This window comes from Mytilus trossulus, chromosome 5 (genome assembly GCF_036588685.1).
Source record: "Mytilus trossulus isolate FHL-02 chromosome 5, PNRI_Mtr1.1.1.hap1, whole genome shotgun sequence".
In the NCBI taxonomy this organism is placed as follows: Eukaryota; Metazoa; Mollusca; class Bivalvia; order Mytilida; family Mytilidae; genus Mytilus; species Mytilus trossulus.
This window is the reverse complement of record NC_086377.1, coordinates 29988148-30013658: the sequence shown is the minus strand read 5'-3', so window position 1 is coordinate 30013658 and position 25511 is coordinate 29988148. Positions and strand designations below refer to the sequence as shown.

Below are 25511 nucleotides of genomic sequence, written 5' to 3'. Positions count from 1 at the left end.
GTCTTATTTTATCGTCTCTTTTTCGTAGACAAATAAAAAATCGAAAAAAAATTGTGTATACAATTTTCATAAACATCTATCTTATTTAACAGTCAGTAATATTGAATCGTATTACAATACCATTTGTAATCTAATGATATGTGTAATATATATTTCTTTTCATATATATTTAAATTTCATGCAAAGGCCTTTATCATTGATTATCAATATTGGTCATTGGAGAATTTTGAAGCCTGAAACTATTCCTTACGTTTTTTTTTTCATTTGTTGTGTCAATTTGGTTGAAGTTGAGTGTTCTACATCGTTCTTAGTTCTTATGAGACATTTGCGTTTCTCGTGTTTTGCATGCATCATAAACTTTTCAAGTGAATTCAGTTTAGTAGATGTGTGTCTTACGTATGATTATAATTGCCAGCAACCGAATTTGGATCATTCGGGACGTTTACATTTGAAAGATGTAAATGGGGCAATATCCTTCGGCGATTAATTCAGATACGCATGCTGAATTGCGTGAAATTATGCATTATGACATCACAATGCATAGTTTATAATTACAGTTATAATTTGTTAATGTGTGAACTTCTCGAAGAACAAAACACATAGTATCTGAGTAATTGTATTTTCAGTGATATTGCGACATGGTCTAAGGTGAGTAAATAATGCAAACTGTCCTGTTTGAAAATATAGACGCAACCCCTGCAACAAATCATCGTTTTAGAAACTAATGCATTTTGGGTAAACAAAAAGCGTACACCACAACGTTATGATATGATTTGTTTAATACGTTCTAAACAATAGAAATTCAACCAATGAAGTGACGTTATTTTAATTTTGGTGTACGAACAATAAGATTACCCATAGTCCTTTAGATTCTGAAAAGGCGAATTGTGTTACGATATTTCTCCACTCGAGACTGTTACATTTTACTTATTCAAAATGCGAGCCTTGCCGAGCTTTTTAAATATATAAATTATTTTTTGAGAGTGGAGAAATATCGTAATACAAAAGTTATAGTGTTGGAATCTGTTTCTCAAATGATTTTAATTTTTCTTCTCAAAGATTTCCAGAAAACTGTGTTCTTTGTATATGACGACATTGGACATTGTCACCTTTTTCATGAAGTCACTATAGCAAATTCAGGAGAAACCATGAAAATTCGTTATATTTCGACCAATCATTTGCTTAGATAAGAAAGGACAAGGTGCGACAGGCCCGTTTTTGACCCCCATATTTTCTAATTTTTCAAATTTTTTTCTTGGAAGCTTCTTATTACGTTCAAATATTCCCTTGGGTTTGAAGTTTGTTTGGATGACCTTCAAAACCATTAATTTCAGAAAATGGGTGCGGTGAGGGTAAATTGGCATCGAATACGCCAAAAAATTATTGTTCCTTAAAATTTTATTGTGTGCACCTACGTGATCCGGAGAAAATTATGGCGATCTACACAGCAAAAACAGTTCTCATGTCAATGGATTAAAAATATTCCAGGCTTAAAACCTAAAAATTAGTTGTAAAACACCTTCAAAGTGACAAATGATTCACTATTTGAATAAACCTCTTCCAGTTTCAAAGATTGTTTGAAGTTCATCCAAACAATCTTCAAATAATAAGGAATGTTCAAACATAATAAGTAGCTTTCCAAAAATCAAATGAATATGGACAATTTTTCAAATCATATTAAACAAAATCATATCACAGGAGTCAGTTAATGTCTTTATCATTGTTACCTCATAGAGAAAAAAAACGGGTGTTTCGTCAAGATAGGTCTTTCTTCTTTTGTATATATATACATGTATGACCTTCTCCATTTAGTAGAATAAGTTGTTAATAAGGAAAGAACAATATTGTTTGTTTCAATTTCTCTGGTGTCTTTAGTAATGTACATAACTCTTAAATTGGGCTATTCTAATCTTCCTCTGTTTTACGGAAAATATGACGATAAAATATGACAATTCTGATATAAATGTATTTTTTTTTTTATAATTATCTTATACAAGATCATTTTCCTGTAAAAAAACCGGGGGCCGGTAACAAGAAGCATTCGTATATCTTACGAACTTCAAAAGGGCGTCTTAAGATTTAAAAATGTAACAAGACCCTACCTCAGACCTATCTTAGGATGATTGACAGCCCTTTAATGTTTTGAAAAAGTGCATGATTTAAGAACGATTCTTACGTCTACCTTAAAGCATTCTTACTAATTCCGGTAACACAAAATCATTCTTAAATGTTGGTCAGTTATTAAGTGTTCTTAAAACAAACTTAGCAACTTAGGGGTGTACCAAGAACAATTCGCAATAGCTTCACTTGACATTTTTTGTAAGAGTGGTCCAGACTAATCTTAGCTGTACATTCACTTGTAAATATTAGAACAAGTTGCTTAAAAAAGTTGAAACGTCAACCTTAGAACTTTTTTATTCTAATTATTAATTCATCTGAATAGGAAATTATATATCAGTGTTTTCTTTGCCATGTATGTGGAGGATGGTCGTTTCTCTTTTTTGTAAATCATTACAATTTTGGCTTGTTCAGAGAAGTGTTAAATATAAAGCAAGGAGAAATTTGTGAACTTTTTTCAATTTTAAACCAAGAGTTCCCAATGGTGAAGTTTAAATCACCACTTTTTAATTTTACGGAAGTCATAATGAGTTGGTTGACTAATTCTTTACCGGTTTTGTAATATAATGAGCAACACGATGGGCACCACACGTGGAGCAGGATTTTCTTACCTTTCCGAATCATCTAAAATCATCTTCAGTTTTTAGTGGGTTGGATGTTGTTGTGGTATACCTGTTTTTTTTTTACATTTTTGCCTATTGTGCCTTTTTTGTTCACGCATCGTTATCAATATCATGGAATTTGCCTGTCATAGAAGTGAGAGGTTCAGCTCTTTAAACCAGGTTCAATTTATCATTTTTTTACACATTGAAAATGCTTGTAACAAGTCAAGAGTATGACAAGTGTCGTCCATTCGTTTGATTTTGTTATTTGGTTTTAGGACTTTATTTCCGTCTCGTATTTTCCTCGAAGTTAAGTATTTTAAGTAATTTTTTTTTGTAAGAAGGCTTTTAAAATGTGAAAAAAAATATTGCTTTAAGTGAAAAAAATATAAGAAGATGTGGTATGAGTGTGTAAAGAAGTAAGATTATCGGATTGTCAGTTGGCCAACATTCATAGCAACACAAGTAAAAAATAATATTTTACTAAAACAAAACTAAACAAAATCAAACAAAACTAAACATAATAAAAACATGCAAATGAATAATAATAAACAAAATAAACAACTGAAATGTTAGTAAGTATAAATTGAAACTAATCAGACAAAATGTCTCATCACATCTGCTACCGTACACTCTGGTTGCGGTCAAGATCTAGGATGTTGCTTGGAACATCAAATACTTCAAATTGAATTATTCTAAATTTCCACTATTTAATATTGACTTGTATACTCTTTTAACATCAATAAGATGTATGGCTCACTATATATTCACTTATTAAATATATTTCACTAATTGCATAGCTTTTATATTGATATGCCACTTCCGGTAAATCAAACACGGACTTCATGTAAAACTAACACCAACTTCCGGTGAAACTAACCACAGCGTCTATAAACGCAAATACGTAATTTCTGCCACATAACATTTATATATTGGCCGTTGTATGATACGTTAAACGAAACCTCACAATTGGTATTTTGGAAAATCTGTTTCAATAAATGGGACGTACGCTGTCTGACCATTTAAACGTTGCCACTCCAAAACTGAGCATTAAAACTGCATGGACCAACCCCTGAGCTAATTCATTATTTTGTCCATGTCCTGAATTGACAATTCTGAGGTATCACCAAATATAAGAACTGCAGCAGACAAAACGTCTGTTCACATCAAAATCTAGGTGTGCTCTGCCTTACTACTTTACCTGTATGAAAAACCATGTGCTACTTGTCACATTATTTTTTACCTGCCGCGTAAATGAATGATTGGGGTACCAATCAGGGTGCAATTCATACATACCTTTATAAACCATGAAAATAAGATAGTTAGCTGCCTTTCATGAATTACAGTTTATGAATAATAATCAAATAATAAATAAAATATAAAAATCACATAAGGAAGTTCGTCACATACGTCCCCCTTCAAAAGACCAAACTATGATTTAGTCCAGCCAACACCAACGAACATCAAAACAAAACTAATTTGAAATTAATACCTCAATATATACATAGATACAAGATATACACATCAGATGCTAATTATAACTGCTCTGGGGTCAATCTTCGTCAAACCTAGAAAGTGCATCTGCTGCTATATTCTGCTTCCCTGGAATATGTGTAATCGTGTACCTAAACTCCTGTAAAAATAAACTCCAGCGAAGTAAACGCTGGTTGCTGGTTTTCATCCTATAAAGCCACTGCAAAGGTGCATGGTCACTGAAAACAGTAAATTCAGTACCTTCTAAATATACCCTCAATGTTTTTACCGCCCATACAATAGCATAACATTCCTTTTCTCGATGATTGCACAAGTACATTCTGCACCACTCCACTTCTTACTGATAAAAGTCACTGGATGTCTGTCATCTTCAAATTCCTGCTCCAAAACAAAACTGAGACCAAACGGTGAAGCATCTGTCTGTAAAATAAATAATTAGATAAATGTAACGATTATCCACGCAAAATTGAATACTGGTACCTTTTTCTTTACTAGAACTACTGGTGCTGCGTAAGGACTGATTAAAGGTTCAATAATACCAGACTTTGCAATCTTCTCAACTTCTACATCAACTTGGTTTCTACGTGCATACGGCAAAGGGTGTGGTTTCTTGTAAACTGGCTCATCTGTCTTGTGAAATGGTTCGTCCATAGGAGGTATACTGATAAGTGGACCCTGAGAAACTCTACATCTCTGACACTCTGGACAGGATCTACAATACTGAGATATATCAACAAATATTTTAGGCCAATAGAAATGCTGCATAATCCTATACCTGGTTTGAGTGATACCTAAAATGACCTGCTAAAGGATTATCATGACCCATGGTCAAAACTGTCTTCCGAAACTTCTGAGGGACAACAATTTGACTAATTGTCTCCCTTGACTGTGTCCTAAATATCCTGTAAAGTATAGCAGATCTTATTGTTAAATAAGACTGTTCATCAGAGTCATCTGTAATATATGATCTAATAGCATGTAAAGTATGATCAGACTTCTGTGCATCAATCAGTTCCTGTCTAGTACACATCTGAAAATTAGAGTCAGAATTAGTAATTTGAAAAGGCTCTGTTAAAATTAAACCATCACTATACTTCTCTGTGTTGTTACCAATTCTTATCTCCTCATCCAACTGTTTAATCTTCTGTGATCTTGTCTGCACTGCTTGACATGGCTCTGAAGATGGAACTAAAACTTGATCTAAAACTGCAAAATCTACAAAGTCATTGCTAACTACCACAGTATCCTCAACACTAGTAGGTATATAAGTGTTAACATAGTTCCCTTTGATGAGCTCTGCGAAAAGAGTATCCAAAACTAGAGCTAAAATAGTACCTGAAACAAAAGGATTGCTAATATCTATCCAAACTTCCTTGCATGCACGTGTCAAACCATCTGCAAGACAAATATCTCTACTCTTACCTATGAACTTATCTGATTCAACACATTTTTGGTTTACAAAAACAGTTGAACATCCTGTGTCCCTTAAAACCGAAACTGGTTTACTGTTAACCTTACCTTCAACTAAATCTAATCGCGGTACTTTGTTTGTCTTCACCTCGTCATATGACACCCCTGGTAACCGAATTGTCATGCCACCTGCGTATTCGTCAACTGTACTATATGGTTCTGTTTGTCCTGGCTTAACAAAACATAATCCTATTTTACCTTATTGTCTATTCCTTAAAATACAATCTGGAGCAATATGTCCTTTGCGGTTACAAACAAAGCATGTCCTGGTTTCACGCTTGTACTGACCTTGATTGCTTTCATTCGATTTAGTCTGTTGTTTCTTCTGATAATCGGTGCTAGACTGTGCTTTATCATTACCCTTACCGACATCCTTGTGTGCTGTTTAATAAGCTTCGGCTAGCTCTACTAAAGACCTAAGATCCGGTGGTGTATGCTCCTGAATCCACAACCTTAAATCCTTATCACTTCTTACTGTCAACTAATCCCTAACCATCAAATCATAAAGCTTATCAAAACTACCATCAATGTCTTCTCTGTCACACCAGTGTCTTAAAAACCCTCTATCCGAACAGAAAATTCCTTGAATGACTCCCCAGCCAACTGAGCAGAATTCCTGAACTTATCCCGATAAGCCTCAGAAGTTTACTCATACCCAACCAAAATAGCTGTCTTAATCTTGTCATATAACCTACTATCCTCATCACTCAACCTGGAATATGCTTCAAGAGCTTTACCACAAAGAAGGGGAATAAGTCGTAGTGGCCATTCACTTTTTTGAATCTAATGAAGTGTAACAAGTTTTTCAAAAGCTTTCAAAAATATGTCTGGATCTTGACCTTCAGAAAATTTAGGTAACTTAGTCTTAATTGACTCTGACGTTTTAAAACTACTTTAACCTCCTGTTCCCAACTCTTATCTCTCAACTCCAGCTCTCTCAGTCTATAACTATTGTCCATCTCTGCTTTTCTCATATCTCGTTCAGCTGCTCTCTCGTATCTTTCTGCAGCTTGCATCTCTCTATACAAATTTAAACAAGTAGATGCTGTTTCCCCTTTATCGATCAAGTCTGCCATCCACTGTGGCAACTTTTCTGACGTCATGTTGTACACAATCTAATCTGATAATGACACAAAAATATACAAATATCTCAGAGTAAGATTACCAGAAATAAAGTCAAGAATAAATCAACAGTGTCTGGTTATACCTTACTAACAAATGAACTCTATGAATGTTAGACCTGTGACAATCCCACCGCTGCCAACATTGTAAAGAGGTAAGATAATCGGATTGTCAGTTGGCCAACAGTCATAGCAACACAAGTAAAAAATAATATTTTACTAAAACAGAACAAAACAAAATCAACCAAAACTAAACATGCAAATGAATACAAATAAACAACTGATATGTTAGTAAGTATAAATTGAAACTAATCAGACAAAATGTCTCATCACATCTGCTACCGTACACTCTGGTTGCGGTCAAGATCTAGGACGTTGCTTGGAACATCAAATACTTTAAATTGAATTATTCTAAATTTCCACTATTTAATATTGACTTGTATACACTTTTAACATCAATAAGATGTATGGCTCACAATATATATTCACTTATTAAATATATTTCACTAATTGCATAGCTTTTATATTGATATGCCACTTCCGGTAAATCAAACACGGACTTCCGGAAAAACTAACACCAACTTCCGGTGAAACTAACCACAGCTTCTATAAACGCAAATACGTAATTTCTGCCACATAACATTTATATATTGGCCGTTGTATGATACGTTCAACTAAACCTCACAATTGGTATTTGGGAAAATCTGTGTCAATAAATGGGACGTACGCTGTCTGAGCATTAAAACTACATGGACCAACCCCTGAGCTAATTCATTATATTGTCCCTTGATTCTCAATGTCCTGAATTGACAATTCTGAGGTATCACCCAATATAAGAACTGCAGCAGACAAAACGTCTATTCACATCAAAATATAGGTGTGCTCTGCCTTACCACTTTACTTTACCTGTATGAAAAACCATGTGCTACTTGTCACATGATTTTTACCTGCCGCGTAAATGAATGATTGGGGTACCAATCAGGGTGCAATTTATACATACCTTTATAAACCATGAAAATAAGATAGTGAGCTGCCTTTCATGAATTACAGTTTATGAATAATAATCAAATAATAGATAAAATATAAAAATCACATAATGAAGTTCGTCACAGAGTGCCAATAAGACATATCTCCATCCAAATTACAAATTATAAAAGTAAACCATTATAGTAGTGTTTTAACCTAAATGGTAGAATAGAAAAATAAGCCTACGTCATTTGAGACTCGCCATTAATACTCGATTAAAATCCTGCCATTGGCCTGGTGAATAATAGGACCCTCAAAAGGATTGTTCTGAGACAAGCATATTTTTATTAAAATAATAATGTTCTATAAGCAGTTAAAATAACTTCATGTTTGAAGCAGTGCAAATTTTTAATTCAATTTTACTTTTATCAAAAAAGGGCCGGAGGAATAATGGTGATCTGCGACAAGAATTGTTAAATGGGTAGTTGATTGTTATATGCGCATTTAATCATTCATTAAAACGTTTCTATGATTCATATAAGGTGATTCTAATTTCTTTGCGAGGAACCAAAACCGGAGACACCAGGCAATTATTAAGAACTCGTAACTTGAAAATTATTACGATGCAACTTAAGGGAGACATAAGAGCGATCTACGAACAACCTGAGGGAGCTTTGATTTACACTCTTTGAGTGATCTTAGAATTATCTTATCTTCCCCTTAATTCAATAATTACGACCTCTCTTAATAAAATTTCTTGTTACCGGCCACCTGGGGCCGGTAACAAGAAATTTCAGTAAGAGCGGTCGTAAGTATTGAAATAAGATTATTTTGAAAAATATTTTCAATTGAGGAATTCATTCGTGTATGCAAATGAGCGATCCCCTCTGCGACTTTGGTTTTACTTTTTCCTATTTTGTTTATAAACTCTTTTAATTTTTTATAAGATTTGGATTTTCTAATATCAAGGCATCACTGAAGAGACATTTATTGTCGCATTATGCATCTGGTGCAGTGAGGTTTTTCGATATGAATAAATTATAACTAAGTGTGTGTGTTCCTCCATGTGGCCGTCTGTAACGAGTGCTATAATTACCAAGAGTGCTTAAAGAGGCGCTACACTTAACAATTAATGAATCTTTATATCTTAAAAAAGAGGGACGAAAGAAACCAGAGGGAGAGTCAAACTCGTAGATAGAAAATAAACTGACACCGCCATGGCTAAAATAAAAAGACAAAACAGACAAATAACAGTACAGAAGACACAACATAGAAAACTAAAGACTAAGCAACACGAATGCCACCAAAACTGGGGGTGATCTCAGGTGCTGCAGAAGGGTAGGCAGATCCTTCTGCAAATATTGCACTTGTCGTGATGCTTATGTTATTACAAATCCGTTAAATAGTCTAATTCGGTAGATCACATTCGTGTAAAGGGAAGGGGCTAGTAGTTACGACTTTAGAATCATATCCGATATCAGTCGTGAAACGGCTATTCCATAACGGTCAACCAACTCGTGATGACGTCCGTAAAGTCATGACATCGTTGGACTTCAAAGTACATTTCACGACTCACTGAGATAAGAATGAAGAATTATGGTTAGTGGGAACTATGCCTGGTCAAAATACTTCAAATTAAGCAATTGTCAGTGCAAATGTACCCTTATTTCTCTCTTGGTTTCTAAAAAAGAACTCAATACCGCTATATTCCACAATAAGGTCACATATGGGGTAAAGTGTAGATTTTGGCTTATAACTCTGAAACAATAGCGTTTAGAGCAAATCTGACTGAGAGTAAAATTGTTTTATCAAGTTAAGATCTATCTTCCCTGAAATTTTCAGATGAATAGGACAACAGGTTGATCGGTTGCCGCCCCTGAATCGGTAATTTTATGGAAATTTTGCCGTTTTTCGTAATTATCTTGAATATTATTATAGTTAGAGATAAACTTAAAACAGCAATAATTTTCAGCAAATTAAGATCTTCAAATAAGTCAACATGAGCAAAATGATCAATTTACCCCTTAAGGAGTTATTGCCCTTCATAGTCAATTTAAACAATTTTCATTTATTGGTAAATTTTTACAAAATGTTTTTCTTTGTAACTTCTGGGCACAGTGCATACAATTTAAATATATGTGACCAGCCACGACATATCCAGGCTTCTCTTCTTTTTTATATTATGGAGGTAAAAAGTCATTGTGAGAAAAACGTCGTTAACTATATGTGACTAGCCACTTCAAGGCTTAGGAGGGTACATTGCCTAAAATTTGCTTTTTGTACATTTATCTAGAAGATCTAGTCATGTTTTTATGACATATTTGTTGTAAAAGCAAGGAGTCATTTCGAATGCCGGTATGAAAATAAGACTGTTCTATGACGACTTTTATTTATTGACGGCACTAATCATAAAACACAAAATTATTGTATTTATTGGCTCTTAGTAATGTTCAATAGCGTATTTGAATAAAATATCAAAGACTTAAATTTACTGCAACAGAAACTGTTCTTATCTCTATTTAAGAACGAAGTTAGTTTAAAATTTGTCAAAGTAAGCTTTAAGAATTCCTTTGTTTTAATTTAGATTTATTATGCATGTCTCTAAACATAGTATGAGACGCGAAACAATTTTGAGGTGTTCTCATATATGCATTTGATATGGTGAATTTATTAGGGACATAATTCAGAGCTACAAAAAACAACCAAAATGCTCTGCTCTATATATTTTCTTCTATAAATGGAGTCTGAAATATATCCATAATAAATGCACCGTATCAAATGAATATAAGAGAACACCTTATATAAACTGTTACGCGTCGCATACTTTATTTTTTATTTCTATTTATGTTCTAAAAGAAATGCACTACGAAATAATTGTGGTCTCGGACCAGTTTATTTGGCAAAAGGAAGGGTAATGTTTCTTATTTTATATTTTTAGGTGTATTTTAACAGATCTGAGATACGAGACAAAACAATTTACCTAACACTTTTTTTTAGTAAAGTAATGCATTTATGAGTGAATCGTTGTTTGAGTAAAGACCAGTGGCAAATATTTCTATGTACGTCCAGTCGATATGGGAAGACCTTTTCAAACAAATGATTTGTTCGGAAATGATGATGCTTTGAGTCTTGATAAGGGTTAATAAAGCTACGATAAAAGTTTTTCATAGCAAATAAATATATCAAGCAGTTTATACAAATATTTCTGTTAAGAACTTTATTGATAATTGTCATGAATATCAATTTTATTTAACAATCATTTCTTCTTTAGATATATATGGTAAAATGCATGTTCTAAATACCTTGTTTTGTGTACACTTAATCTACACAAGGCCTACATTGACTATCGACTGCGTGAAGACAAAACATGATTTAAACTACATTTATGACAAAAGAAGAAAAATCCCTCAAATGCCAGGTATATAATAAATAAATATTATTTTACATACATCCTTACCCCCATTGTGTTTGTTTATTCTATATATGTGTACCATTAGAAAATGTATGAAAATTTGCAAAATTCAAAATGTTTTGTTTGAATACTTGCTCTTTCATCTTTAATCAGTAGGCTCTTTTCCCAGGGAAAATGCCCCAGGGGACTGTACACTTCAGTAGTGCAGTTTCATAATTAACTGAAAATGAAAAGTCATTCATGTATATCTTTTCATAGTGGTGCATGGAAAACAATGTACTACAAGCGATAGCATTTCAAAAAGTGCTATATTCGACTCTTAGCTGACGAAAATGGAAAGTGCTCTCGCTTTGTAGATTAATTCATTTACTAGAATAGCCACGTGCATCAATCAACAAATGTTACCACACACTTGAGGTCACACGTTATGAAGTACTCCAGAAGATTCGTCTTTTTATAGATAAAAGTTACTTGTGTAAAATCTAATTGCTAAAATAGGGACAACAAATCCGATACTCTACGGGATTGTAGGTTTAGATTGTCCTAACCAATCAATAAATTTTGATTATTCACCTCTCGTAATATCTTCCAATCAGGTAGCAAGAAAAATTCACGCCCTAAGTGTCCATCGTTCAATTCTTAATATCGACTCCTAGGAGTCGATAATGAAAATTAGAGGGGGAAAACTGACTTTTCATTGGACGAGAAGGGGTGAGTAAGTTCTAAATGGTAAAGTATTGTTTTATTTTAGGTATGGACTGTTAAACGCAATATATATACAGTTAGTTGTATTAAAATAACGCAGTCTGTGGTAGTATTTTGTATAGACGGGCCATATGCTTTCAATGTCGATGAGATGACTGTAGTAATCACTTTCAAAACGCCTGGCGTCAGTGTCTAGTATGACTATGTCTACAGTAAATATATAACTGTATAAAATACGATTTCAATAACAGAAAAAATAAAATATCTAGTCCTTTATGGAGGAAAAAGGGGGGGGGGGCGGTAAAATTTGAACTAAGAATAGAATTTCGATTCAAAGTATGACACAAATAATGTACTTTTTGTGCAATATATTTTAAGTTAACGATTGCCAGTGGATAACATAATCATACCAAATCATTTTTATGTGTAACAGTGTAAAAATCCGAAGTAACTTGATAAAGTTTATTTATTGTCAGGTTAATCTGAGACTACTATAACATTTTAGTAGTAGTAGTCTCAGGGTTAATGTATAATCCCGATACTGAAAGTGTTGTTATATATTAGCAAGATCATCAGTTCGTCCGTGCTATAATAAACATTAAGTTTCCAAGTGAAAGGTCAATAACTTATTCATTAATCAAGCAGTATATGTAATGAGATTTAGTGATACGAGTGTGCCGCAAAACAATGCTCCTTTTTCATGTATTGCCTACAGGATCGCCTGTGGCTGTGAATTGCCTGCTGTTATTTGGACTACTATAGAACATGATTGTTCATTTAACTTTTAAGATACAGCTTGGAACCCGGGTTAAGAGATGCATCTATTTTATACGGTCTAGAATAGGGTATACATTTCTGATCATGTATAGAAAAGGTATGTTTTTCAATGTTTTCTGGTTAGACCAGGGCATGATTTTGCAAGTGCTGTCGTCACACAAAAGGATTGTCGGTACCCTCCCCCTTTCAGCCAGATCTTAGGACAAGACACTTTCCTGATAAACACGCATAAATTTATAATTAAAAGATATGCAAATGTGATTTCTTTTACATTTAGTCTTAATTGTGTAAAAGTTTTATAAACAATTCAATTTAATGTTAAGGTGGAAACAATTCAATTTAATGCAATGATGCATAACGTCAAATGTTTTTATGACGGTGACGTTCAATGTTAAGCAGCCAGTATTGCATTATTTTATACAAAAAAAGTCTACTTGTTTTACTTTATTGCTTATACTGACTTGAGTTTCTCATATATATCCATTCTTGCCAATATTAAATTTTGTGGTTTCAGAGGGTTGCTTATAATCACGGATTAACATCTTCGGGAATGCTTTTCACCTTCTAATTTTTCATCAAACGAAATTTGAAGCTCTTTCAAACTTACCATCTTTATATTGTTTATAATATAAGGTCTAACGTATTATTAAAAGAAAGATTCAGCCTCATGGTTAATGCTGGTTATTCTGTGGTGCCAGTTTTAAATTCCGGATGTAGGATCCAACAAATAAAATGATTGGTTTATCATTTACAGCATCGAAGTACTGTGTTACCCTATTTGAATAGTATAACTCTATACAATATAATAAAAAATATATAAATTCTATGTCATCTTACTTGAAAAAGATAACCCCGGGTTATCTTACTCAAGTCCGGGGTTATCTTGTTCAAGTAAGATGACACAAGTCCCTATACGATATACCAGCATATTCTATGTTACACTATTTGAATACAATAACCCTATACCACATGTTAACATGGTATACCATAGTGTCTATTGAATAACGTAACCCCACTAACATAAACTCTATTTAATAGGATAACCTCAGTTGCATCGGGTGCTTATAAACTGTTACGCGTCGCATACTATTATTTGTTCGGAAATGATGATGCTTTGAGTCTTGATAAGGGTTAATAAAGCTACGATAATTTTTTTTTTATAGCAAATAAATATATCAAGCAGTTTAAACAAATATTTCTGTTAAGAACTTTACTAATAATTGTTATGAATATCAATTTTATTTAACAATCGTTTCTTCTTTAAATACATGTATATGTTACAGTGAATTTGTATAATCAGTGATTATGTAGAATCCCTAAAATTTTCAGGGATTATGTAGAATCACTAGTTAGTTTAGTGATTATGTAGAATCCCTGAAATTTTCAGAGATTATGTATAATCACTAGAAAAAACGTCGGGGATTCTACATAATAATTGAAATGAAGAAATCGTTGTATTTATAAACAAAGTTGATAAAAATTAAAATAATTTATTCTATAAAATCACATAAAAACATCATAACAAAAGTTGTAACAATATATCAAAATGATCAATTCATTTTTTTTTAAAAGTTAGGCACACTTTATTAAAATGTTCAATAATATATTAAAAAGAAATATGCTTCACATCTGTTTTTACCACAGTATCCACCTTTTAAAAATCCTTTTCCTGCACATATCGAATCAGATTTTAACAACACGCCTAAGAGAAATAAAAAGTTCAGTAAAAACATAAGAAGGTACCCCCCCCCAAAAAAAAAAAAAAAAAAATAAATAAATGGGATTTTGCAACCTTGAACTGGTTCGAAAAGAAAGATAAAGATACATGTACCATTGTTTTGTGGTCAGGCAATATCCTTTTTTATACCTTTTTTAAGAATTGCCATTATGTTTTTTTGGGTTTTCCTTTTCTTTTTATCCTGTCGAATTGCTATGATAATATGCAAGCTTCCTCTTAAAGTTTGTTCTATTTGTCAATCCCAAGTTCTGCCTGTTTTTCTGTACATTTAGATGCCTAAGTTCTCACAGTTTAAATGTCATGCAAACTGTCCTTTGAGCAAAAAAGAAACACACAAAACAGTTGTTCCATAATCTACTTCACCATTTGCTTTACTTGTATCACAAATAACATGCTTGTGGATTTACAAATAGAGCATGAATATCAATTTGACGATATTATTTCATCTGGCAAGGAAAATGAAAGAAACTTTAAATTATTATTTGTCTATATTCATTTTGTTTATCAAACAAAGGACCATTGAATTATTCATAATCCCTGTAATCATATTAGGGAATTTGTAGAATAATTATTAAAATGTTTAGTGATTATGTAAAATCACTGGTCATTTTCAGGGATTATATATAATTACTAATGATTTTAGTGATTCTACATATTCCCTGAAAAATCAGGGATTCTACATAATCCCTGATTATACAAATTCACTGTTACATATACATGGTAAAATGCATGTTCTAAATACCTTGTTTTGTGTACACCTAATCTACACAAAGCCTACATTGACTGTCGACTACGTGTAGACAAAACATAATTTAAACTACATTTAGAACATACTCACCCCTTCTCGTCCAATGAAAAGCCAGTTTTCCCCTCTAATTTTCACAGTACATGGTTTTCCATGCACTATGAAATGCTATACATGAATGACTTTTCATTGTCAGTTAATTATGAAAGTGAAATCTAAATAACTGCACTACTGAAGTGTACAATCCCCTGGGGCATTTTCCCTGGGAAAAGAGCCTACTGATTAAAGATGAAAGAGCAAAGATTCAAACAAAATATTTTGAATTTTGCAAATGTTCATACATTTTCTAATGGTACACATATATATAGAATAAACAAAAACAATGGGGGTAAGGATGTATGTAAAAAAATATTTATTTATTTTATGCCTGGCATTTGAGGGATTTTTCTTCTTTTAAGAAAACAATGATAGACTACTGATACATACATTTAAAGCAAAGGACTGTTTTTGTTCGGAGGAACAGAATATATATAAATTTATTTACGAAAAGTAAGCATTTAATGTTTTATGGTCTGAATTTAAATGCTTATACAGAGAGCTTTTTTATTTATAAAACAATCAACCTTCAAAAAGGAAATTTACATAACATTGTGATGCTTTTCAAAATACAAAAAAAATCTAAAGTTATAAAAGTATTGAATTTTACCTGAAGCAGAACAAAAACAATTTATCCGTTCGGTCCTAACAAACTACATTGTATGTCAGTGCTATTTCATCCCATCCATTAAAATGGTGATTACATGTACCTATGTTTTACATTTGGTTCATTATAAAAAGTATTAAGGCTTGAATATTACAATGGGAAAGGCTACTTTTGTATGGTCACTCGAAAGTGTGAGTATGTTCTAAATTAGACAGACAATACTTGGTCATCTTTTATGAAGATTTAACCCCTCGGCTTCGCCTTGGGCTTAAATCTTCATAAAACATGACCAAGTATTGTATAGCCTATAATTGTTCAACCAGTGGAACATATTTCACAGACAAGGAACTTATTTCACAAGGTGAGGAACAAATCTCACAAACCCATAACGTATTTCACCAGGTAAGGAACAAATCACCCGAACATGGAAATTATTTCACTAGGTAATTTTTCACCAACCCAGAACTTATTTCACCAGGTAAAGTGTGGAACTTATTTCAAAGAGATGGAACAATTTTTTTAGAAATTGTCTGTGAAAAATATTCTCCCAGAACATATTTCCTGTGAAATTTTTTCACAGAAACAAATTATGGCTCACATTTGACCCCATACCGACATACGAACATTTATATGATATTTAGTATTTAGGGTGTTTTTCTCAAAGTGACGCTTTACCTCAATTAGCCTTGAAATATGGTGGCCGGATGCGATTATTTCGCTTTTTCGCGTTTTCGCGTTTTATCCTTTCACTTTCACGCGAAATCGAAAATCGAAAAATCGGGAAATCGGGAAATCGAGAAAGCGAAAACGCGAAATCGAGAAATCAAGAAAGCAAAAACGCGAAAACGCGAAAATGGGAATGAAATAGATTTCTCGATTTCGTGTTTTCGCTTTCCCGATTTCTCGATTTCGCGTTTTCGCTTTCTCGATTTCGCTTTCTCAATTTCCCGATTTCTCGATTTCGTGTGAAAGTGCAAGGAGAAAACGAGAAAATGCGAAAAGGAGAAATGGCTGCATCCGGCCACCATATGGAAATGTCATAGAGGATCACTTTATAAAGAACTCATATCTGAGAGGGGATTGAGCATCTTTTTACCTTTAATATAAAGCAATCTTTTGTCGCTCTGTTAATCCGTTCAAGTTGATCAATGCCATCATAGTGTCGGGCAGTTGTAACTCAATTTTAGAAATTATATGAGCCGTTTTGAATTGTTAGTAGGTCTAAAAATTTAAGACAATTCTTTACTTATAACATGATTTACTTTCATTCTCTCAGTAAGAAATACCAAATACTTCTATTTTATTGATAACAAGTACTTTGTGTTACATTTATTTGTTTTGTTTTTGTTTTTACATAGATATGACCGTTAGTTTTCTCGTTTGAATTGTTTTACATTTGTCATTTCGGATCCTTTTTGTATTTGATTATGCGGTATGGGCTTTGTGCATTGTTGAAGGCCATACGGTGACCTATAGTTCTTAATTTCTGTATCATTTGGATTCTTGTGGAGAGTTGTCTAAATGGCAATCTTCTTTTTATATTTCCTATATTCTTAACTTTTTTTTGTATACTATTGATACCCTATTCTCTATTCCATAAACATCATCCGAACCCTTAGATGCAGTAAATGACAAATTTTGTTTTTATGCCTAAATAAAGGGAGTTCTATATTTAATAGAACTTGAAAAGTTGGAACATGAGAAGGTTTTGTGCTATAGTTTCTAAACAAATTTATTCATGATGTAACCACAAAAGATTGTAATTACGTAATTTAGCCTACTTTAATACAATATGTCAAAATTTTATATGATGCCTAATACCTGCGTTTGTTCACTTGTAAACTTCAGTGCATGTTTATTTGAGATCGGAAAGGGCTCTATCATAAGAACATCGAAGACAATTTTATGTCATTTCTTAATTTCTTTTAGAGTAAGACTGTTAAAAAAACTTGAAATGGAACAAAACGAATTTCCAGTAAGGTCTGGTATGGATGATCCAAATACAAAATGGCGTCATGGAAAACCGGACTACACTGTGGTTAACAAGAAATTCATGCGCGAGAAAAGTAAGAATCACCAAGCTGGATCTTTGGAGAAAACAGTGGAAGATTTAGTGAAATCCTGGGAGATGGAAAGTTCACACAAATCTGATCTTAAGGTAGGATGTCCTAATAGTGAGGGAGCAACCATATAACTTCAAAACCTTCAAAAGGAGATGTTTAACACAATAATGTATGGGGAAAATCTGGAGTCACAATTTTATTTTGCCATTCATTTGACCACAATTTTGACATCAAACCTCCCCTTACATTTGACAGTGGTGTAACAGTACATTTTCAGAACACACAAAATTATCGGATGGATATAAAAAGAAATACATCTAACAAAAACACAGAATGAACATAGACTGTAACTTATATATACATTGCTTTAACTAGAAGACAAAATATGAGAGTCGGCTCGCTGAGAGTATATACAGTTATTGACTGCTACATGTAGTTCAATGGCAATACAATTAACAACAATATGAAAAAATCATATTTGTAAGACTCAAATAATAGAACACATTCAACATTCTATGGATTTAGTGTAAGGATGCCATCAACCGGCAAAGAAACAAATATGAAGCTATAGGTTTAATAACAACAAAATTAAGCAAGTAATATACAAGCCAGATAAATAGACTCTTCAACGTTTGTTGTTTTTGTGCTTCGTGTTGATCTGGTGCGCCAAACCCTTCTACAGGTTTAATGATTCATATAACTTGTGTTTTATGGTTGATTGCTCGCAATCATAGTTAGTCATTTGGTCACAATTCATGGGTCTGTAACTCGGTGGTTGTCATTGGTTGCGGTCTATTGGTTTTTTATATTCTTTTATTTGTTCATTGATTTCTATTTGTCTTATTGGCATTGTTCCACATATTATCATATCGGATCCATGTATATCTTACTATACTGTATGGGTTTTGAAAATTGTTGGCTGTTGTAACGTGACCTTGATTAACCCTAAAAGGCCGGTTACCTCTAAACCGCCGGTAAACTGAACCGCTAGATCACTGACTTTGATCCGCCATTTAGCATGGTTGCCGTATCTATATGAGTAGGGTGTAAACATTTATCCATCATTCTTGCCTCTGATAAAGGTCATTTTTAGACCGAAACCGGTCAGGCTATGAAACATCACCAGGCGCTGTTAATTATGTGTATTCACACTATATTTGCGTGACCCTCATTTCAGTTTGCTGCCATCTACGTTGTAGAATTTTATGTGGATATTTGTCACATTACAGCAGATTCCATTGAGTGTGTAGCCAAAGGTAAATTATCTTTGGTTAGCTTGCTTGTAAGCTGAACCGTGAAGTCATTTATAGGTTAGGTAAAATACCCTACCTTTAGAATAGACTAGTCTGACGTAAACCAATTGATCTGTCTGTTGGACTGTGCTACTTCGAAAGGAGGGTAGTATACCTGACCTAATACACTATATATATTAACAAGCAAGGAAACCAAGGATATTACCTTTCGCTACACACTCAAGGGAATCTGCTGTAACAATTAGTACACATTTTCTATTGTGAGTTTAATCTGAGTTTGTTTTTTGTTTTTGTTTTTGAAAGAAACATGTTTAATATAGTTCGAAATTTGTTCGCCTTGAAATGCTTGGTAATGAATATCTTATGTGTTTAAACCCCAGTCAACAATACTTATTAATCTATGTCTAAATATGAGAAGTGCATTGAAGTTTTCATATATCTAAAGAAATATATGAAATCAATTTGAAAAGTATTTCTGTCATATACATCAATCTTTCAAGTGTTAATTTAGAAAGATATGATGCATCGATAAATGTTCTCTATATAATTTATTAGTTTTAAAAGTACATATGTATGTATGGAATATTTACGTAAAGATTTTTTGTATTCATTAGACAAAACTACTTTATCATTAAAATTTTGATAATTTTTATCTAAATTAAGGATGTGCGTTTCTCTCAATGTTTACTTTTTGGCAAATATTCGGACTCCTTTGATTTTATCCATGGAAAGCCAATAAATATTGTGCCCACTTAATCTGAATTTTCTTAATAATTTAATAACATAGTGTATAACGCATTTCAAAGCATTTCTGAAAATCTTTGTTATTATTTCAAAGATTATGAGTAAAAAGTTGCCAATGTCAAATGAATGTAAAATATAAAGAGAGTCATCTTTCGCCAAAATTTCAATTTATTATATCTCAAAAACATCAACCTCCATTTTTTTATCTTATCTTCATGTTCCATTTTTATAAAGTATTACTATTTTTATAACCACTGGGGTAAATGTGCTCTCCGTAACTGCAGTTACGTATATCCAAAGATATTCAATTTTAGCATTACATAAAGTGGCAGCTGCAATTTTTTATTCTCAGGGTCAAAAACAAATTATTTTTTTCTAAAAAAAACTGGAAACAAACTTTTTTTCTTCAAACAAATCCATAGCCCCCCCCCCCCCGAAAATCAAATGGTTGCTGCCTTATAACGAATATAACAAACAAACACCTTTGAAAACTTCCATAACTAGTATCTTAATTTTACAGGATTGGACAACGATATCAAAAGATGGTGATTTTTATTTCCAAGTTAATGGCGGTAAAAAGTTCACAGGAGATGACAATGTAAAGCTAGGCAACTACAACATGATGTTATTGGACTCGCCGTTTATAGATGTGTCAAAGGAAACACATGATTCATCACATGATCTCTTCAAAAGGGCATTTCCGGAAGGATTTCCCTGGGAAGTTCTCGACGTTTTATCGGGTATTCATTTAAATAAACTGATAGTATACTTCATTCGAAACACATTTGATGTTGAGATGCATATACTCAGATCATAGGTTCTTGGGGACATGACGTTTTTTTTTTTTATCCCTCCCCCCTTTTTTCTATAATTTGTAATTGTTTAGTTCTTTTTTTTTTATTAAATCACGTTTTAATTATTTTTTTTGATTTTCTGTATTATATGAACATATACATACTGAAAATAACTTGTATTTGCTATAAACTAGCAATTCCAGGTTTACTATCGACGGTGCTCACTGATATTATCACACAGAAACCCGTAAAAAATTTTGAAATTACAGAAGAAAAATACGGATTTTGAAAAAAATTACATAGTGCTAAAATAAATTTCCTGTCTCCGTGTACCAATGGATCAGACACGATAATACACTATTCGGATATTATAACACGCGTTTGTTCTTATATATAACCGCGTGTTTAACATATTTTCTGATGTCTATTGATACAGTTATGTTAGAACAAACCTTCAATTTTGAATCATCTCTATAATTTATTTTTTTTATTCATAAAAAAATTATGCTTGATTAAATAATAATCCTCCTTCAAAAAGAGAGAGGGGAGGTGGTCATAGTTTTTTTTTTCTCTTAGTCATAACATTTTCTCGTGCAATGCGCTAACAAATTTATTTCGTTTTTCGACGCGACCAATCAGGTTATTTTCTTCAAAATTTAACAGTATAAAGTATGGAGGGAATTTGCATTCAGTTGTTTTTTGGTTGTCGTCTGCTTACCCACCCACCCCCACCCCTATCTCAAAATGAAATGGTCGTTGCCTAAGAGATGACATTAATTATGACGCGTCGACCATGTTAATTTAGATTTTTTTTAATTTTTATTTCTGGTTGCCAAAAGACCGATGTTTTTTAAATTTCCTATTTGTTTCTTTTTACTCGCATTTATGTTCCGAGAGAATTGTCGTCCCATGATTTTCGTTGTTCAACAAATATGGTCCATAGTATTGACAGTGATTTGGTCCAGGTGAAAAAGGTTGAAAAATAGCACTTCGGAAGCTGTCAAAAGATTTCAATACGCCTAAACATAAAATTTTCATAATTTGAGTTAGAGCCGATGAAGTTTTCTATAATTTTTATATAATTTGTCCCAACAGTACTACAACACACTGTAAAAGTTTCTTTGAGAAAGCGCAGGTGGGATTTTTTTTATTTTCATTTATGTTCTTAAAGAAATGCACTACGAAATAATTGTGGTCTCGGACCTAAGATGTCATAAAAGAGGGAGAAAAGATACCAGAGGGGCAGTCAAACTTATAGATCGAAAATAAACTGAAAACGCAAAGCCTAAAAAAGAAAAAAGACAAAAGACAAATAATAGTACACAAACACAACATAAAAAACTAAAGGCAAAGCAACACGAACCCTACCAAAAACTATCATGTGATCTCATGTGCCCTGGAAGGATAAGCAGATCCTGCTTCACATATGTCACCTGTCGGGTTGTTCATGTTATTACAAATCCGGTTAAAATGCTTATTCGGTAGGTCACATTCGTAAAAAGGTAACGTTATTGTAGTTTCGACATAAGGAACATTTATCATCTGTGAAAAGGGATATTCCATAACGGTCAACCATCTCTAAGTATACCTTTTAAAGCTAATTTCCTAATGCTTGTAGAGCAAGACTTTAGTTAGCTTGCTTGCTTTGTTTTTATATTGTACAATCATTAGTTAACAACCAATTAAATTCAAATATTACATATACAGGTTAAACTATGACTATGTATAGTGGTTAAAGATGTCAATCTTACTTACAAAGCTTGTATTAACAATTATACAAACAAAGCAAGCAAGCCAACCAAACTTTTGCTTTTCATGCATTAGGAAATTAGCTGTAAAGCTTTCGTATATTTTTATTCTTTATTGCTGGACATTTAATTAACCAATATGTATTGTAGGTCCACCAATAGTAAGCTTTACATGGCGACATTGGACAAAATGGACTGGTCCATATAAAGACCAGAAACCAACAGGAGAGAAAATTGAAATGGTTGGTTCATGCGTAGCGGAAGTAACGTCAGATATGAAAATCAAATATATTCAGGTGTATTTTGATCCAAATCCAGTTATGGCAAAACTAACAGGATACAAATGTCCATTGTCTTTAATCAAATGATCAATGATATATCCAAACTGCATAATTCCACTATTTATATTATATTATGAAGGTTTCTTTAGTTTTTTAACCATTTTTCGCTCATTGTTCTTTATTTTAAAAATAATGGCTACACCGTCATTACTTCATAACTGTTCGGGACATTGTTTTTTTTTGTAATCAGTGTTTTGTACCCATTTTTTATTTTTTTTTGCTTCGCATAACGGTGCGGAGCTATTATAGTTTCAGTCGAAATAAAAGCCATCTTGAAAAACATACTGATCGCGTATTGATTCTGATTGGTTGCATTGTAATGGGACTGAGATACAGAACAGCTATTGGTTTAAAGGAGATAAAGAATTACAGCCTTTTTAACTTTTTTGGATTCGAGCGTCACTGATGAGTCTTTTGTAGACGAAACGCGCTTCTGGCTTATATACTAAATTTAGTCCTGGTATCTATGATGAGTTTATTTACAACCACTGGGTCGATGCCACTGCTGGTGGAGATTTATTTCCCCGAGGGTATTACAAGCCCAGTAGTCAGAACTTTTTGTGTTGACATGAATTGTCATTGATATAGTTATATTTTTAAATTTACTGTTTACAAATTTTTGAATTTTTTGAAATACTAAGGTTTTTCTACATCAGGCATGGATTACTTTAGCTGTATTTGGCAAAAAATTTAGGAATTTTGGTCCTCAATACTCTTCAGCTTCGTACTTTATTTGTTTTTTTTAACATTTTTAGATTCGAGCGTCACTGATGAGTCTTTTGTAGACGAAACGCGCGTCTGGCATACTTAAAACATTTACTCCATGAGTTTATTTATTATGCATACATTTCACAGATAAATCCAATATTGAAATATCAATCATTAATACGTGTTTAATTGCTTTGTTACTCTGCAATTTGCACGATTTGCTTTGCTAAACAATGTTCCTATACAATGTTTACAAAAATGCATTTTCTGTATTTTATAACTTCTGACAATATAGGCACACCTCCAGAAATAAATTAGTATTGGTGGTGTGGTATTTTTTTCGAAAATTGCTTGATATAAATTGGATGTACATTTGTACTTGAAAAGTGTGCGTTGTACACCTATGCTTAAAAAATTCTTTTGGAAAATTAAAACAAATGATAAATTTAGACACGACTCGTTAATCGAAACTTTGTGTAAAAATGAAAGTCCATAAAGATGCATCATCAAAACAGTTGTGTCAGAAAAAAGAATGCTGATATTTCTATAGATAGCTACTAGTATCTTAATATTTCAAAACAAAAGTCAAGTTTCAGACGATAAACAGTGCTTAAATTGATGGAAATGTGTACTTGTTACATTCTTTTTCTTCAAATATTCAAATATTTGGTTTAAAATATAACTTATTCCTTGACTTACAACATTTTTTTAGGATATATGTTTTTTTAAATTTTGAAAATCACACTGTGTCCTGCACAATGATATTGTAAATTTTCTGTTAAGTTAAGCAAGGTCAGAAAAAAAGGGTGCTGATATTCCTATAGATAGCTATTTTAATAAAAAAAAAAAAAAAGAAAAAAAAAAGATGGGCTTAATAGTTACGTTCATTATCGATGTTCGAGATACAAAGTCGTTAACATTTAAACTAAGAGATTGTCCCTTCTACTTAGTGACCACCGTCACTATGTTAACAGAACAATCCGGAACTGTGGCTTCCATTAAACATTAAGGTCTTTTATCTTCGATAGCTAAGGGTTACGATCCACTCCCCTATCAACGCCGAGAGGAGGGGACTAGATCGTAACTCTAAGCTAGTGAAGATGAAGGTCTTCCAGGTGATGTACATAAAAAATATTTTTTTTAGTTATAAGCTTTTTCAATGTCTTATTTTTGTCTGCTTTATAATATAATTATAAGGTTTAGAATCCCCATGTCCTATAGATTTTTTTTACTAGAAACCTTAAGTTGCAGATAAGATACCAATTGATAACGACTTCACATTTTGTAAACACATTCAAATTCGTAGATCTTCCAAAGTCTGTGTCATTATGCATTTTTTAATTATTGCAAATTACTTATTTCCTTTACTTTGATAATAAGTGTTAAAAAATGTAATCAAAACTAATTATATTGTATTTCGTTTATCCTATTTTATTTTATTTTTATATTAATATGTTTGAAAATTATATTATAATTATGCTGACCATTTTGTGCACCGTGTTTGGCAGATAAAAATTTGTATATTTGTGTTTGTTTTTCATTATTATATTCGTCTATTGTATTACCGTATATATATCACATCTCAGAATCCAAATTTTGTAGTGTCTTACACGACATTAAATCAAAGCGGGACAACTGCATTTCTTTTAACAGTTTTCTAACAAAATGTGTTTCTTTAATTGTTGAAGTTCTGGCTATTTTTTTAATAAAGAGTTTTAGACTGAAATATTTAAACCATACACATTCAGCCCCCAACCCAACCCAACCCAACCCAAGAGCCAAAAAAAAAAAAACTTTACAAATGTGTCAAATGATCTGAGCTGAACCGTGAGATGACATTCAGTAGGTATAATGTCGCTACTTCTCCAGACAGGGTAACAGTTCAACCCCTCACATAAGACGGAACAGTCGAAGAAATAGGTTGTTAACAGCTACATCCCTTTACATCCAATGCAAAAGTCGCAGACACAGAGGGAAACAGTTCCGTCCCTTTACGCCCAATGCAATAA

General features: G+C 32.7%; 1 protein-coding gene across 1 annotated transcript; it reads left to right on the top strand.

Moving 5' to 3' along the window:
- Window positions 1–16155: 16155 nt before the first annotated feature.
- Window positions 16156–23842, top strand: LOC134718745 (uncharacterized). Its single transcript, XM_063581431.1, has 4 exons — window positions 16156–16253; window positions 17781–18009; window positions 20432–20651; window positions 22604–23842. Exons 2-4 carry the CDS (start codon window positions 17806–17808, stop codon window positions 22819–22821), a joined length of 642 nt encoding a protein of 213 aa, XP_063437501.1. The 5' UTR covers window positions 16156–16253; window positions 17781–17805; the 3' UTR covers window positions 22822–23842.
- The last annotated feature ends 1669 nt before the right edge of the window (window positions 23843–25511 follow it).